At 43.7% G+C, this 16,929-nt stretch overlaps 1 protein-coding gene across 2 annotated transcripts in view; it reads left to right on the forward strand.

Moving 5' to 3' along the window:
- The first annotated feature begins 2,995 nt into the window (after positions 1 to 2,995).
- LOC121698919 (gamma-aminobutyric acid receptor subunit gamma-3-like) overlaps positions 2,996 to 16,929 on the forward strand; it is a 47,505-nt gene continuing 33,571 nt past the window's right edge. For both annotated transcript variants that reach the window (XM_042081433.1, XM_042081432.1), the window contains exons 1-2: positions 2,996 to 3,232; positions 3,685 to 3,830. In XM_042081433.1, coding sequence (XP_041937367.1) covers positions 3,180 to 3,232; positions 3,685 to 3,830 — 199 coding nt within the window. In that variant the 5' untranslated portion in view covers positions 2,996 to 3,179. The remainder of the gene's footprint in view (positions 3,233 to 3,684; positions 3,831 to 16,929) is intronic.

The raw sequence follows: 16,929 nt of genomic DNA on the forward strand, positions 1-16,929 counted from the left end.
TGATGAGTTAGACTTAGGAGAGCTATTTGCAACTTCTTACTTCGCTCCATGTTTGGACACATTTCTTATGACTCAGATGCTCATTAAGGAAGGATTTTTTCACTCATTGTACATTGGCATTAATTTATCACCTTAAGTAATTGTTAAGTATACATACAAGACTCTTTTTTCTTATTGAATTCTGGACTTAATTGCACAGTGTGCACATGTTTCAAGAGACGAACACCCATTGGGGAGAAACAAGCATGGACAGCTTTTTGCTATTTGCAATGCTACGAGACCGAGCGGAAAAATGGGGGCGAATCAAACTGAGTGATTTCCTTTGGCTCAGGAAACAAGCAGCAGGTTTCGCCAAAAAGGATCAAACTACCGCGATCATACACAACAATGCTACCTTTTGAAAGGAACCCAACCACCACCACCACCACCACCACCACTACTACCATGGTTGGACGTGTGCGCTGTTGACAGCCAGCTAATTGCGCTTTGATGCCTGACTTTGGACTCTTGCCACTGGGATTGCTCTTCCCTGACCTCCCCCTCAGTGCAAGGCTCCCTCTGAAGGCCTGGACCGCACGGCTAACAATCCCTTATAAAGTCTATAGAGATGCCTCTCCTTGCTGTCGGGATTATGGAAGAACTTTGATGAGCCCATTGATGATTTGCTTACTGCTGAAATACAATGCTTTCTATATTTTACATTATTGACCTCTTTTTTTCCACATGTATATGGATGTATTTAGAGACTTTTTAAGAGAACTGGTGCTCCTCCCTAATAGAAGGAACACCTGCAAAAAGCACATGAAACTGACTGATCGATTCAGCAAAGCAGACTCGTCCACTGCATCAGAAATGTAACTAATGTAACCACCTCTTGGACCAATATGGATGGACCATATCCCAGCATTCTTTGTTCCAACCCGGATACTACTGCTACAACAAGAGCTTTCAAAGGAACACAGTGTGTAATGTATGCGAGGGAAAAAAAAAAGATTTTGATGACTGGACAGCAAACCAACTGTAAAGATTTCATTAAAAGCATCATGTACCTAAAGCAATAAATCCATGCTTGATATATGTGAGCATGAAGTGTTTGCATGTTAGATCACAAAATACATGACCTGCATTAGTATAACAGATTTTCACACAGTGCAACATACACCATAATCAGGATTCCAATACAGTTTTCACCAGGATCATCTTATGGATTAATCCTGTGGAGAATATTCTAAAACCTGGTGGTGGTCCGGGATGTTTCTAGAAAAGAGCCATAATGTTAGTGTATTACTGTCCAGAATGTCAAGTTTATGTGCTGGATTGAATTGGTTCCGGATGTGACTGTTGCTGTTACTGTTGCTGCTGTAACATCCCGATACGTGAGAGAGAGAGAGAGAGAGAGAGCTGTCGCTGGTCCTGATGGCTCACTGGATTACCAGCTGGGGGGTTGGGTGGGTGGGTGGGGGGGGGGGGGGGGTAACCAGGGACGTGGCATCCCGCTGCGATGGAGCGATGTGGGAGGACTCCGCCTATCCCAACAGCCTCCGGGATGGTAGCCACATCTGGTGTGCAGCTGTTTCTCAAGGATTTGGTGCTGCTTAAGTTTCTCTCTACATCCCTTCCCCCTCCCCCCACCCCAGGGTGCCCACGCCTTCCTCCATTTTAAGCCGCCCCTGATGATGCCAGCTCCCATACGGCAGCCATTTTTGATTAGTGATCTTGACAAGTTGGAAAAGCACTATGTGTCTGGTCCTGTTGGCCAGTAAAGATGATTACTAGCCTCTGTCCTCAGTCTTATAATAGCTGCCAGAGTTAATCTGAGATGATATAATTCATACTCTGTTGCTACAGGTAAATAACCATACAGTACACGTACATTTATTAAGTAACTATTGCTATCAACAAGTGATTAAATGTTTTCAATGGTGATGAGGGCTCTCTCTCACCATACGTAGGAAAACGTTCTTGGCAAAGCAGTAGGTGCAATTTCACATTTTACCACATGATGGTGCTCTGTTACTCTGGCATCGCTTGCACTTCCTCACAGTTGGACGTTACAGTCAAAGTCCAGTAGATTGAAGACCACAAGGGCGCGACTTCTGGTTTCCGGATAGAAACCCCCCGGTTATATAGCAGATTTGTATTAACATTCCCATTGCACACTGTGCTGTCTTCATACATCTGTGGAACTTGTGTAAGTAACATTGGTCTTATTTGCATCATGCTCTCCCACAACTGCACCAGATCAGAGTTGAACTTTTGTTCAACAGTTTCTCATAAAAAAAATGTGACGGAAAATCTTAGTTTTGACAGTTAGTTCAGATAGTGAACGCACTATCCAGCTGTTTAAAGAAGTAAAACAAAACGTCACCAGAATACTTCCATTTCGACCCCAAACACCTGTTGCCAAGGATAGGAAGAGTTAAAGCTCAGCAGCCATTTAACTAAATATCGAGCAGTAGCCTATCAAAGTCTATTGAAATCGGTCCAGAATATGCTTCTTTCAGTTCACAAAGGCATGCATTTCAGTGGTATTCCAGCGACGGTAAAAAAAACAACAGCAACAAACATTGTAAATGTTTGTGCTAGTGCTGAAAGGGGTGTGTGGAATCTTTCCTGACGCAGTCGGTCTAATTGGTGGCTAATGTGAAATGTTATCAAATGAAGAAGTATAATTGGCATCAGTCCAAGAGGTTGTTTACGGTGAAATCTTCACAGTACTTAGTTTGGACCATCGTATGTGCATCTTCAAAGTGGGTAAGTGACTGCTGTAAGGATTGTTAAGAAAGAGAAAATGGTATGGACCAAAAGGTATTCTCAAGGGAGTTCAATTTGGAGGCGGATGCCCAACTGTACCTACATGAACGTCATCATATCACTTCCAAGGCTGCTTTGCGCATCTCTCATGCACTAGAGGATGTGGTTTGCTAGTTAAGACATTTTTCACAGACGTGAACTAACCGCGTCTACAAAAGCACCGAGAGCTCTTCGCACGGGGGTTTCAGATTTATTGCTGGATTTAAAAAGTCTTTGATGGAAATCCCTTTGACGCAAAGAGGAGAAATGGTGAATTAGGTGTTGCTGGAGGAACGTGTTAGCGTCTAGAGCGCAGCTCCGTTTCGAGCGACTCCTGTGGATTGTGTCTGGTTGTTTCTCACTGTTGATTTGGCCGCCGTGTAAACATGTTGAGCAAATTCTTGATATGTGCCATACTTCTGTCAGTGGAACATAGCCGGTAAGTAAGGCGCTTTAACATGTTTTAACGTGTCTGCTGTCAAATGCCGTAGGTAAGACTCTGAAAGACTATGAACAAAACATGTCCGTTTAATGTCAAATTATGGAGCAGTGGTTACAGATGTTGGAATCAGACTGCCATGATAATTGCGCATATTGTTTCATATGTCAAGAATCATTAAGCTGACCGTTACATTTAAGAATATTTTGATACAGGCTTTCCACCACAACAGGGTGTAACTCAGTGGCGACCTGCAAAGACCAACTTTTATCTAATTAGCCTATTAGCCTATTTAGTCCTAAACACACACACACACACACACACACACACACACACATTAAACTAATAAGTCATACAAGTACGGATAATTGAATGAACCTGTTACCTGTTGTGTGTACCTTGTATGTAGTCATGCATGGTAACTGACTTTGTATGTACGTGATTTCCCCCAGTTGCAGAGCAGTTGAATATGATGAAGAATATGAGGACGTTACTGTCAATCAAATGCTTGCTCCAAGAAGTCAGGAGACAGACGCAACTCTGATACTTAATAATTTACTGAAAGAATATGACAAGAATCTTCGGCCAGATATCGGGGGTAAGTTACACTTTCCATATTTAATCGGTGAACTAGCAGAAAAACATTCGTATAGAACTGCACTCTCATTGCATTGCATTTTACTGTAAAAGGGCGGCGGTGTGCGCTGTCCAAGGTGCTGAAACGTAAGTCCCGTACTGCGACCGGATGTCAAGAAATCAATCTACTCAGACATTTTTTTGCCTAGATGATTAAAAAAATAGCACTTTGGGCTGGCAGATATTTATGATTCATAGTTCACTAAAGCCCCTGGCCATCAGTTAAAATTAAATTAAAATAAATGTGTCTGAGGGACTAAACATTGAGCTCGAACTGCCACTGCCCACAATGGTCATGTCTATAATCTGGCCAGTTAGTTGTTTTCTGGTAATATTATAATATTATGCGATAATTATATTTTGTTTACATGTTGAGCTACTACAGTAAGCCAGTGTTTAAACCAACTTTAAAGCATAACTACCGGTATATATTCAAAGAACTGATGAGATTTCAGACAGAATGATCTGAAAGGTCTGAATATGTATGTTACTACATACTAGACACAGTAGGAAAAAGGTCCCCCGCCTCTACTGAACGATACTGGGGGCCAAACTTGCACAGATTGCATACGCAACCAAACATATTCTGAGTGATTAGAATCAAGATGCTGCCAAACAGCGACAAATGAACGGGAGTCCCCACCTCCACCCCTCCCCTCCCCTCCTCCCACTCCTCCCTCTCCTCTGCTTCAGAAGGCATGCTCATAAACACATAGACGTATGCACACACTGACACATACACACACACACACACACACACACACACACACACACGCACACACACACACACACGCACACATGCATGCACACAAACACAACATACATACACACACACACACACACACACACACACACACACACACAAAGCCGCGCGCACACACACACACACACACCTGCACACACACACACACACACACACACACACACACACACACACACACACACACACACACACACACACAAAGCCACACACACATGCATGCACACACACACACACACACACACACACACACACACACACACACACACACACACACACACACACACACTGCTGCACTGCCCCTCCTGGTTCCCAGACATCTTCCCAGATTACTTCACATGAAAGGCAGTTGTCACAAGCCAGCGATGTGGCAATGAAAAATTTACATTTGCACCTCGGGGTAGTGTGCCACCCTCAGACAGATTGAGGGCATGTTAGCTAATGAGCACTGATCTGGTATTACATGGCTCTCTCTCTCTCTCTGTGTACTGCATGTGTATGTGTATGTGTATGCGTGTATGTGTGCGTGTGTGTTTGTGGGTGTGTGTAAGATGCATGTTTGGGAGACTGATGGGTCTGTGACAATCCCCATTGGATGCTGAACTGTCTGTGGAGTTGGCCAGAATGATAATGGTGTGGACACTCAATGACTGGCACTGGGTGTGGATGTCTGTCGTCCCAGCACTGCGGGTGTGAACTCGGTCAATCAGGCGCGTCTGTGTGGGAGAGAACTGCCCCCCCCCCACCTTCTCCCGTCACCCCCCGCTACCACCCTCAGTGGCTGGTTACATGGAAACAGGCAGGGTTGAGGCACAACATGTTGTTAATGGATCTGTAGGTTGCAAGAGACTGCAAGGTGGCCGATTTTCTTTTTATTCCCTGTTGGTCAGTCTATAAGTCTTCCAGAAGGGTCATTGATAAATAAGGCTTTTAAAAACATCTTTTCAAAAAAATATTAATCGACAGAATGCATTTTTTGAAGTTGGAAGACTGTGTTTAAAGTCTTATTGGATGCACAACATTTTCAGTGCTTAACACATTATTATTTTGTAGTCGACTTTGGTATTAAAAGTAACTTAAAAATACTTCATTGCAGAGGTTGGGTATTTTGGTTTTCCAACATCCAACTTTACATTTAAAATGTCAATAAATAACTTTACAAATGACAAAAAGTATTTTGTTTAATATAATAATTAGGTACAACACATTTAAAAACATTTTTTTTTTTTCATATTTTTAGTATTTTACCTGGTTTCACCACCTGACGATGTGGTTGCACCACTTGGCATCTTCTTGGACACCTATATAACCTTTTGACTTTGCTAGCAAGTTCTTCCATTCAATTTTTCAATACAATAAAGAGTTTTATTATAAAATAACTTGTTCTTGGTTTTACATTGGTTGTACCACCTGACATGTAAACTGTACAAGTCCAACTATAAAGAAAGAATAGCTATTTTTATCAATATTTGAGAGAGGTTTACAAATGTTTCACTCATCAGGATAGATAGATAGATAGATAGATAGATAGATAGATAGATAGATAGATAGATAGATAGATACTTTATTGATCCCTGGGGGAAATTCAAGGTCACAGTAGCATACAGACATACACACACACATTCACTAACAGCAGACAAAGTAATTAAAAGTATATAATATAAAAAAACACAACTAAGCAATAAGGACTGTAGAAGATAAAGAATATACTAAATATACTAAAATACAAATTATACTAAATAAAACTTAATCTAAATCAATTCTAAAAAACAGTATCCACATAGTGGGTGATTAATCAATCAGGTGCGCTTGCAATGACTGAAGCAGGGACTGAGCCTGTGGTCATCTGTGCATAAGGTAAGGTAAGGTGCTCTGTGTGAATGAGTGTCATGGTGATGGTGCAAATGAGTAAGTCAAACAGTGCAACAGTGCAAGAATAAAGTCTATATATCTATGTATAAATAACTATGGACACAGAAATCTGCATGTCACGTCATTGACCCATAAACAAATGCAAGGTCTCTTACCAATGCCCCTACCCTTACCTGACCACCAATCGCCCACCCCTGTCCACCCACACATGCATGTACAGTATCACACAGACACACATGCACACACACACACACACACACACACACACACACACACACACACACACACACACACACACATAGACAGACACACTCAGAGTAAAAGTAAGTTATTTTAGTTAATAAAAATAGTCATTCTGGAGACAAGAAAAATAGGAATAGGAAATAGCAGGGTACAGCAGGAACATCTGTCAGAACGGTAGAACATCAAACTGTCAGTCAGAGGTGTCAGATGCAGCTAATGACAGTCCTCTGGGCTGCCGGATGAGGAGGACTCAGCCGTGTGTGTGTGTGTGTGTGTGTTTCTTTGTGTGTTGCTATCCCATTGAAGAAGCATTTTTGTATATGTGTGTGTGTGTGCATGTGTGTGTGTGTGTGTGTGTGTGTGTATGTGTGTGTGTGTGTGTGTGTGTGTGTGTGTGTGTGTGTGTTTGTGTGTGTGTTTGTGTGTGTGTATGTGTATGTGTTTCATTTGAGGTTGGGGGTAGCACTCCCTTAGGATATGGACTTTCCTGGGAGAACATTATCTCTGTCTAATTTGAGCATCACACTCTGGATTACTCGACTTATGCAATGAAATTGCTGTATTGATATAGTCTGTAAGACAGCTGTTGGGCAAATAACGCTGATGCTACTTAAATGGAGTCTGCTGCTGGGCTGGATGCTTGGACTTGAATGCATTTTTTTTTCCAAACAGAACTATTCATTTTTGTATTGATGTGTGATCATTAGTGCTGAGCTGTGGGTACAGTATACAAGATGTGAACAACATTCTGAAACAAACAAACAAACAGACTGAGAATCATTCTGTGCATTAGCAATGCAAATTCAGGGTAGCTGGGAGTTCACTATCAGAATTCAAAACTTTGAGAGTCTTTGAATATTACAGTAATATTGATTGATGTGGATGGGGATGTGGATGTGGGGATGGGGATGTGGATGGGGATGGGGATGTGGATGGGGATGTGGGGATATGGGGATGTGGATGTGGATGTGGATGTGGATGTGGGAATGTGGATGTGGATGTGGGAATGTGGATGTGGATGGGGATGAGGATGGGAGGAAGTTGTTTCTCGAGTGCTTGCCTGTGTGTCCTTATTATGTCAGCTTCTCTCTGGGTCGTCAGGGGAGCCCTGCTAAAGTGGGTCGGCATACATTACTCAGCATGCCATACTCGATGGGGAGGGAGTCATGGTGGTGGTGAGTGTGTGTGTGTGTGTGTGTGTGTGTGTGTGTGTGTGTGTGTGTGTGTGTGTGTGTGTGTGTGTGTGTGTGTGTATGTGTGTGTGTAGGTGACTGAGGGGTGGAGGAGAGGCTTTCTGGGAACTCTCCAGAAACTTTCTCCAGAGACTTTCTCTGCCATGTGCAAGGCAGCCTGTTGCGGGCAGCTTTGTGAGCTGAACCCTGGACGGTCTTCAGATCTGGACATGGGGATTCATGGGTAGCACACGATGACTGGTGAGCCCATGGGGGGATGGAGGTGGAGGGGAGGGGGGGCATCTGTCAGTGCAATCTGTTGCCAGTGTTTCATAAACGTGTGTGTGTGTGTGTGTGTGTGTGTGTGTGTGTGTGTGTGGCCGGCTGAGATGTTTTGTGGCACAGGCGGGCGGTGACTAACGCCTAGGGAGCGTGATTGTCAGGGACCTTGTGCCAATACCAACTGTGGCAACACATGGGAACTGCTGACATCCAACAAACAGAGGAACATAAGAAGGGCCTGCTCTGGGGTCTATGGGTCTGTGTCGGTCTGTATACGGGGCGGTCCTCTGTGTGTGTGTGTGTGTGTGTGTGTGTGTGTGTGTGTGTGTGTGTGTGTGTGTGTGTGTGTGTGTGTGTGTGCATGTGTGTGTGTGTATGTGTCACAGTAAGCTATATACACATCCGTTTCTGTGTTCCATCTTTTTCCATCTCAATTTCTCTCTTTCCCTCTATGTCTGTCCCTCTCTCTTTCTCTTTCTCTCTATCTCCCCTTTCTCCCCTTTTTATTCCTTTTAAACAATGTTTTTTTTTACCTTTGTCTGTCTGGCTTCATTATGTCATTCCCTCTCTTTCTCTCTCCTCCTATGTTATTTTCTCTCTGCTCTGTACATCTGTGTTCTGGTCCATTTATCTTCCTTCTTCTCCTCATGTCTCCATCCATTTCTCTATCTCTATCTCACCCTCCCTCTACCCCTCTCTGTCTCCTTTCTTCACCTCTCTCTATATTTCTCACCCCTCTCGCTCTCTCTTTCTGTCTCTATCTCTCCATCGCTCACTCTCTCTCTCTTTTTATGGCCCTGGGATGTTTAGCTCGTTATCATCGCACACATCACACACAAGCCTTTCCAGCTGTGACTCAAGTGTGTGATAGGGGAACTCGGCAAAAACGGCACACAAAGGCAAGCAGGTGCAACACATCGGCAGGCAGTCACACACACACACACACACACACACACACCACACACACACACACACACACACACACACACACACACACACACACACACACAGACACATACAGGCATACACACACAAACACACACACAAACACACACACACACACACAAAAACACAAACATACACTCACACACTGACTCACACTCTGACTGGAAGTACCTGCTGCTTCCTGTTTAAACGGAATGCCACCTTCTCTTCGGTATTGACTGGCATGGCGCCTGATTGGGGGCCCAGACGCAGCCGCCACGCGCCGCCAGCTCCCGTCGCTCCTCTCTCTCTCTCTCTCTCTCTCTCTCTCTCTCTCTCTCTCTCTCTCTCTCTCTCGTCATTAAGGGCGGCATTCCGATTCACCGGTAAATTCCAGATGCTGCCCCTTCGCTCTCGGAAGAAATCAATAACATTAATGTCTGCCCCAGTGCACTTTCCACACTCAGTGAGAAAAAAAACGGATGGTTCCGGGGTTTTGTATGCTTTTAGTCTTAAAAAACAGCCAGACACAACTCATCATCTCCGCCACCATTGGAATAATCCCGACGACTAGGATCTCTTGCTCCTCTTCATGAATACAAACAGCAGGGCCAAGAGGGAGAGGAGAAAAAAAAACATCTTAGCTTTTCTTTTCATTTGAATGATAACTTGGTTTTAGTGTGCTCGCTGCCTTTATATTTGGACTCTCTCTCCACGCGGGACCCAGGAGGAGCAATACTTAGTGAGCTTTGTAATATCCAACTTTGCCTGGAGGAAGCGATTTCCCTCTTATCATTATGGGGGGTAAAAATTGAGATGGAATCGATAAAGTATTATTGGATCATTATCGTATGGCTGGATCTTTTGATAGTTCTGCATTGTTTGTGGGTGGCAGTGAGTCAGAGGGTGTGGGGGGGGGGGGGTTGGAGGTTTGTGGTTGTTATAAACTTGCGGCTTTCGCGCCCTGTTTATTTCCGTGCATTTTCTTTCTTGTTGTTTTTCTACTTTCTTCGTTCTTCTGAATCCTTCCATTGTTTGCCGGGCTCAGCATATCTGAGATCTCCTGGGACAAATACTCTCAACAGACTTGCGCCTCAAATCTGCTTTTCTTTCAACCCACCACTTCTGGAAGGGAGAGAGAGAAAAAAGAATAAAATGAAAAAAATATAGAAAAAGAAAATAAATAAATAAAGAATGGAAACAAAAAAAGTGGAAACAATAGACACAACTCTTTTCTACAGTGAACTGCAAGCCCATTCAATTTAAGAGAAATGACCTTGAGTGTAGAGAAGAGTATTGCCATCGAATGAGGCTAAGATTTTTCATCCTTTTATGATATTCTATTAAGAGTGGAACACAGAAGTGTGTTACCCATTGGCATAGAGCCTTTGCTGATGAACCACAATAAACCCTCTCAGTTTGAAAAGAATTAGGTCCACTGCAGCGTTAAATCTAGTCATCTTTATATCTGACCTGCCTTCTCTCCTGATCACTGAAGCCAGTTCTGCATGGGAAGGGGGGCAGCACTTTTTAATAGTCCTTGATATTGAAATGATGGAGGCTTTTTCTTTGCATGAGAGGCTTTCTTATGGGAGATTAGTAAAACACAAGCAGCAAGCCATAAAGGAATTCATAACAGTAAAAACGGGTCATAATAATTATAAAAACTGGCTATCCTTTTTACCAGCCCCCACAACGGCCAGAGAACACTATATAAAAGAGAATATTTTTTACTGCTGTTTCAGTGTGAGTGGTTCTAATGAAAAGCTATCACATGAAAGCCACATGGTCATTTGTTTTACATATATTACTTTTACATATATGACTACTCAAACAGAAAAAGATCTAATGAATTTCTGGAATACACTAAATATTTCAGGCTATATAATAAATTGTGAGGGGCCAGAACAAGTTAAAAAAAAGTTAAATTGAACATAATTTTTTTCCAAAAAGCACACAAATAATTTGATATTGTCTTTGATATAGATGTTAACAGAAAATTAAAAATAAAAATCTGTTACTACAGACACACAATACAAAACCGACTTAAAGACAGATCCAGGCAGCCCTTGAAAACCTGCTTGCTAGTGGGTGTGTACAGTCCAAGCATTTGACATCAAATTAACACCGAGTGATTCTGTCAAGCCCAGGCACTGAGCAGATAACTAGCTGATCGATAGCTGGCTCCTTGGAGAACGATTACTGGAGAGACCGATGACATGCCATTTCTACCCCTTGTTGACTTTTTGATGGGGGTCGGTCGCTAAGCTAACTGCTTCCTGCCGGCGTGGTTCTCTCCATCTCTATAATCCTCATTCAGGCTATCATGTAGCCTGCAATCCCATAATCCACCTGGTGCATAGGCTTCTGATCCTCTCATTAGCAAGGCACTGTGAGGAGGGCCAGGGTGAACAACGTATGTGTGTGTGTGTGTATGTATGTGTGTGTGTGTGTGTGTGTGTGTGCATATGTGTATTTGTCTGTTCATATGTATTCTTGGATGTTTGTTTGGTGTTCCTTTGTGTACATATGCCCAGAGTACACGATGCTTGGTGTGCATTAAGGACTCATATATAGTGTATGTCTACTCACTGGTCTGTATATTCCCTCTCCTATCAGCTACCTGAAGGCTCTGGGGCATGTATGGATTCATGCATATTGCATATGGCTCTCAGTACTTGTGTGTGAGTGCTTCAGTGCCTCCGTGCTTTCTTCTGGCGTGTGCATGTGTGAGCATGAGCGCGTACAATATGGATATAGGTGTGAATGTGTTTTTGTTTTTTCATCCGTGTGATAGCCATGCGTGTACTTGTGTGCGAATTTGTGTGTGACTTATATGTCTCTATGTGTGTAACATGTGTAGTGTGTGTGTGTGTGTGTGTGTGTGTGTGTGTAAAGTCTGTGTGAAGTGTGTTAGTGTGTGTGCATGTGGAAGTGTGTGTTCTACTCTCAGCTGTACATGTGAGCATGTGTGTTATGAACTGTATGTGTGTTTGTGTGAAATGAATCAAAGAGGGTCAAAGCGGAGCCTTGTCCTAAAGAATGATTCATTGGTATCATACAGTACATGATTATAGACAATACTACTGTAAACACAATTATGTTTATCTGCTCTTATTGCTTGTTAAGAGAGAAAGTTGATTTAGTGACGTAAGCTGACACTCCCACTTATGCAGATCGGAACTGTCCCGTTTTGCTCCCATAGTAACGAATTACGTTGCTCTATCTTGTCAGTAATCAAGGATATTTGAATATCTACGCCCCTCTTGATCTGTGTATTAACAGTACTTCCTGGAATGTTATGCACAGGCACAGAATGATCACTCCGTGATCTGGGGAGGTTAGGCTTTCTTAATAAGCCTGAGTATTGATCTAGCCAGTAGCCAGTAGCCACACACAGTATGGTGAGAATATTTTTCCCCACTGAGGATCTGTGATATTCCTGTGATTAGAGAGATATATGACGTTCTCTGAATGTGAAGGTGTGCATGACCCTGGATACGCTCCTACTTTATGATGAGTCTGATTCATTCTGTAGTTGTTTTGGTTGTCTAGTTGTGTAAGTTATTTGTTGATATTTGGTGATGGTGATGAACGATGCCTCTCCTCTATGCAAACGGGTGTCTGTGTGCAGTATATTAAAGATACACTTCCTAATGAAAAAAGACAGATTCTTTGTACACACGTGTCACCCATTACCCAACGTTTACTCCTCAGCCCAGTGCACCCTTTCAGCCTTTGCAAATTGCTGTTGAAGAATCTCTAGGCATTAACTAATTTCTCTTTGCCTGCCATTAGGTATCCTACATTGACTGTGCTGTGTCCTGGGTAAATTCCCAGCCTGGCTCATTCAATCTGGCCCTCTAATCATCCTCCAGTGTAATTGGCTCAGTCATTCATTCCCTCACTCTCCACCTCAAGCTGTGTGGTGAGTGTTGTCACATAATGGCTACCTTGAATCACCCAGGTGGGTGCTACACACTGGTGGTGGTTTTGCGAGGTTCCCTCTTCACTGTAAAGCCCTTTGGGTCGCTATATAAAGTGGTTGTTGTTGTTGATGAAACACTCTATCAGACTCCACTTGGGCTAGGGTTTTTGCCTTACTGTCTGTCAATCTGGTTGAAAATGTTTGGATCAGGTCATGGCTCAGGTCATAAATCCATGAGGTGCAGACTAAATGTCCAATCAAAATGACCAAACCCATTTGGAGCATTAGCCATGACAAACTGTCGTAGACAACTCTGTCCGCTTCTTGTTTATGTAAGTGCTTTAACATCTGATTAACTGTCTCAAAATGTTGCCCTAACAACAGTTAAGATATCTGTGTCAGCCTTTAAATAACAGTGTCTCCTGTTTGTCAGCACGCTTACAACCTCCAGCAGCATGTTGATTGACAGGTAGAAAAAATTGCCCTAACAATCTCCTTTTGATTGCACATTTCCAGACCCTAATATGAGAGAAAGGAACTAAGCTGAGAAACCGTGTGGAGGAATCAGACAGGATTCCAACACCTGATTCTCAGCCCCTTACCCACAATGCACTGCTGTGAGGCTCGAGACAGCTCCTGAGGCTTCCCCCCTAGTTTTTCGTCTGTCACATCCCTGCTGGAAATCATGAAATATATCTCATTGTCTTCTTACACACACACACACACACACACACACACACAGACACACACACACACACACACACACACATGCACAGCCTGTGCCAGTATGTTCTTAAAAATAACTCATTTGAAGGTTGTAAGAGTGTCTTGTTCCTGTCTGCTTGCTTGGATGCTGTGATGCTTCTTACCACTGGGCCTTTTAGAGAGAGAGAGACAGAGAGAGAGAGAGAGAGTGAGAGAGAGAGAGAGAACAAGAAGGCCCCACAGTGGACATTTTCTCTGATGGGAGAGCATTCTCTTGAGGGTTGCTGACACCATTAGTTGTGTGTGTGTATGTATGTACAGTATGTGCCAGTGTATGTGTTCAGACATGTGTATGTGATGCGTGTGTGTGTCTGTGTGTGTGTGTGTGTGTGTGTTCGTGTGTTCATGTGTGTCTGTGTGCACACTAGCAAACATCTGTGTGGGGAACCCACATTTTCTTGTCTCCCACTTGCACAGTGAAGTGTCTCTAAAGCACACTGATATGTCAGCCTCCCACCGCGCGTCAGATTTCCACACACACACTTTTGTGTGCACAGCTTCACCTGCCAATTACAGCCTGAGAGCTAAACAGAGAGAAACTTTAGATATGTACAAGCATTTCACAGCAGAGGGGCCCAGAGCATCATCACGAGTTCTCGTGACAGAGCAGAGTGGTGTTTAAGAGCGCTAGAATTTCTCAAACAAAGCCTCAGTGAAGCCAAGGCCAGCTAAGCCCACAGAGCATTGTCAACAAAAAGACACAGAATGCACATTTACTAATTGGCATTTCATCTTATCATCATCATCATCATCATCATCATCACCATCATCATCAGCAGCATCATCTTCATCATCATCTTCATCACCATCATCATCACCATCATCATCATCATCAGCAGCAGCATCATCTTCATCACCATCATCATCATCTTCATCACCATCATCATCATCATCATCATCATCATTTCCATGTTAAATAACAGTTTATTGGGAAAACTAACTGTTTTAGTAGTCTCAATACAACACCCCAGCTCACATAATGCAATAAATATGTCTGAGCTGTATGAGTGTAGCTTAGCAGCAGAGATAGCCCAAGGGTGTGATGCCGTGTGAGGCATAGGGACCATGCTCACGTGCATCTCTGAGATCAGTCTCGAGTCTTAACGCCTGTGACTCACCCACAAACACTGTGAGATCATTTGCTTGAAACTTTCCATCTCACAATTACTGTGGTGGTAGCTGGGGACTGTGAGGAGGCAGACACTGAGTCCCGGAGTCCTAAGAGTGTGTTCATTACTCATCCGTCTCCCATTATTGTCCATGCAGCGCTTCTCTCCCTGTTGACACTCTCTGCGTTTCGGGGCGAATGTCTGTTTAAAGGGACACTGTTCATTTGCATGACCTGGAGATGCGAGCCGACTTCAGACTCAGACTCGTTTGGCAGTTTTGACAGATTTTGGACGTGTCTTGGTGACAGTCAAATGAAGCAGAGCTCCGTGTGGGCCTCCACCAAATGTCACCAAGCTGCCATCGTGAGGGGACGTCTCACCAGTCGGGGGGGGGTATAGCGACAGTCAATGCCACCTGCCTCCTCCAGTGCCACTGTAGCTCACTCCCCATCATGCATGCACTCTGTTTGGCCACCAGCACGTCCATGGGGAAAGCATGGCTGCAGAAGCGTCCAGTCTCACAAATGCAGAGGTGCATTTCCAAAACAGATGGGAAATTAGAATGGTAATGGTGAAAGAGGAATGCCAAAATATTATGGTCCAGGCTATTGTTTTCTCATTTCGGTTTGTTGTGTGTACAGAATATGGCTGCGTATGTCGGACTGTCTGTGTGTGTGTGTGCGCACGTATGCATGTGTATTGTCTGTGTGTGTCTGTGTGTGTATATGTCTGTGTTTGTGTGTGTTTGTGTGTGTGTGTGTGTGGGTGCATGGCTATATGTGTATTGTCTGTGTGTGTGTGTGTGTGTGTGTGTGTGTGTGTGTGTGGGTGCATGGATATATGTGTATTGTCTGTGTGTGTGTGTGTGTGTGTGTGTATGTGTGGCCGCACGGATATATGTCTATTGTCTTTGTGTGTGTGTGTGTGTGTGTGTGTGTATGTATGCGTGGCGGTTGGCTGCGGCGCCAATCCCTTTTCCTCTGTGAGAACGATGATATTAAAGCAATCTCAGCAATTTGCCGTACCCATAACTCACTGTCGCTGGTGGGCACGAGCGCCGTCATTACCTCAGCTCTCCTCCAAGGCGCTGCGTGTCCTCACCTTATTTCTGCCGCTAATGAGGCAGATTACATGGGGAAACATGCCCCCCGCCCCCCAAATATGATCAATCTATCACAGCCCTCGCTTTCCAGGAGGACCCCAAACACACAATACAGACGCTAACACCTCAGAATTGGGAATGAAGTGTGGAGAGAGGCAAGGATGGATGGAGGGAGGAAGAGAGAGAGAGAGAGAGAGAGAAAGATGTAGGTGAAGGGAGAGGGAAAGAGGGAGAGAGGGAGAGAGGGAGGGAGAGAGAGAAATGGGAAATGGGTTCTCCAGGCGTACGGCATGTCCCAGTAAATGAATTGAGATATGAGGGAGATGAATTGATGGGAGTGGGTTTGGTGTCAGTGAGGTGGGGTGAATGCAACAGGAACGAGGGTGAGTGGCTGTGTAGGTCTATGAGCATGAGCCATGAGAGCGTGCTAAAGAGCTGGTAGTCAAGGGGAGGTTTAAGAAAACAGCTATGCCGGAGGCTAGGCTAGGCCTAGCTATCAGTGAACCGAAACCCAGTAAAACTCAGCCAGATGTCCCCTGAACATTACAATACAGTACATTACATCACAATTGGCTGACACTTTTTAAACAAAGCACTTACAAGCGACTTTTTAAAACAATTCTCCCAACAATTCTGTAAAAGATAGAGTATGATAAGAACATGAAGTGCATCAGTGAGTGCTGTTTTCATACAGTCAAGTGTCAGTTCTAGTCAGGTGATAAGTGCTAAAATTAGCAAGGCTAGTTGTAAGTAGTGCTACAAGAGGAGATATTCTCTGAAGAGCTGGGTCTTCAGAAGTTGTGGCCTTGCAGTTGGGGATTCAAACCTCATTAATTTTTGCAAAATATAGAAATTGTTTGTCATGGTCCTCTAGCTTTTGCTGTAAATAGAAATCCAGTGTTTT

This window comes from Alosa sapidissima, chromosome 23 (assembly GCF_018492685.1).
Source record: "Alosa sapidissima isolate fAloSap1 chromosome 23, fAloSap1.pri, whole genome shotgun sequence".
In the NCBI taxonomy this organism is placed as follows: Eukaryota; Metazoa; Chordata; class Actinopteri; order Clupeiformes; family Clupeidae; genus Alosa; species Alosa sapidissima.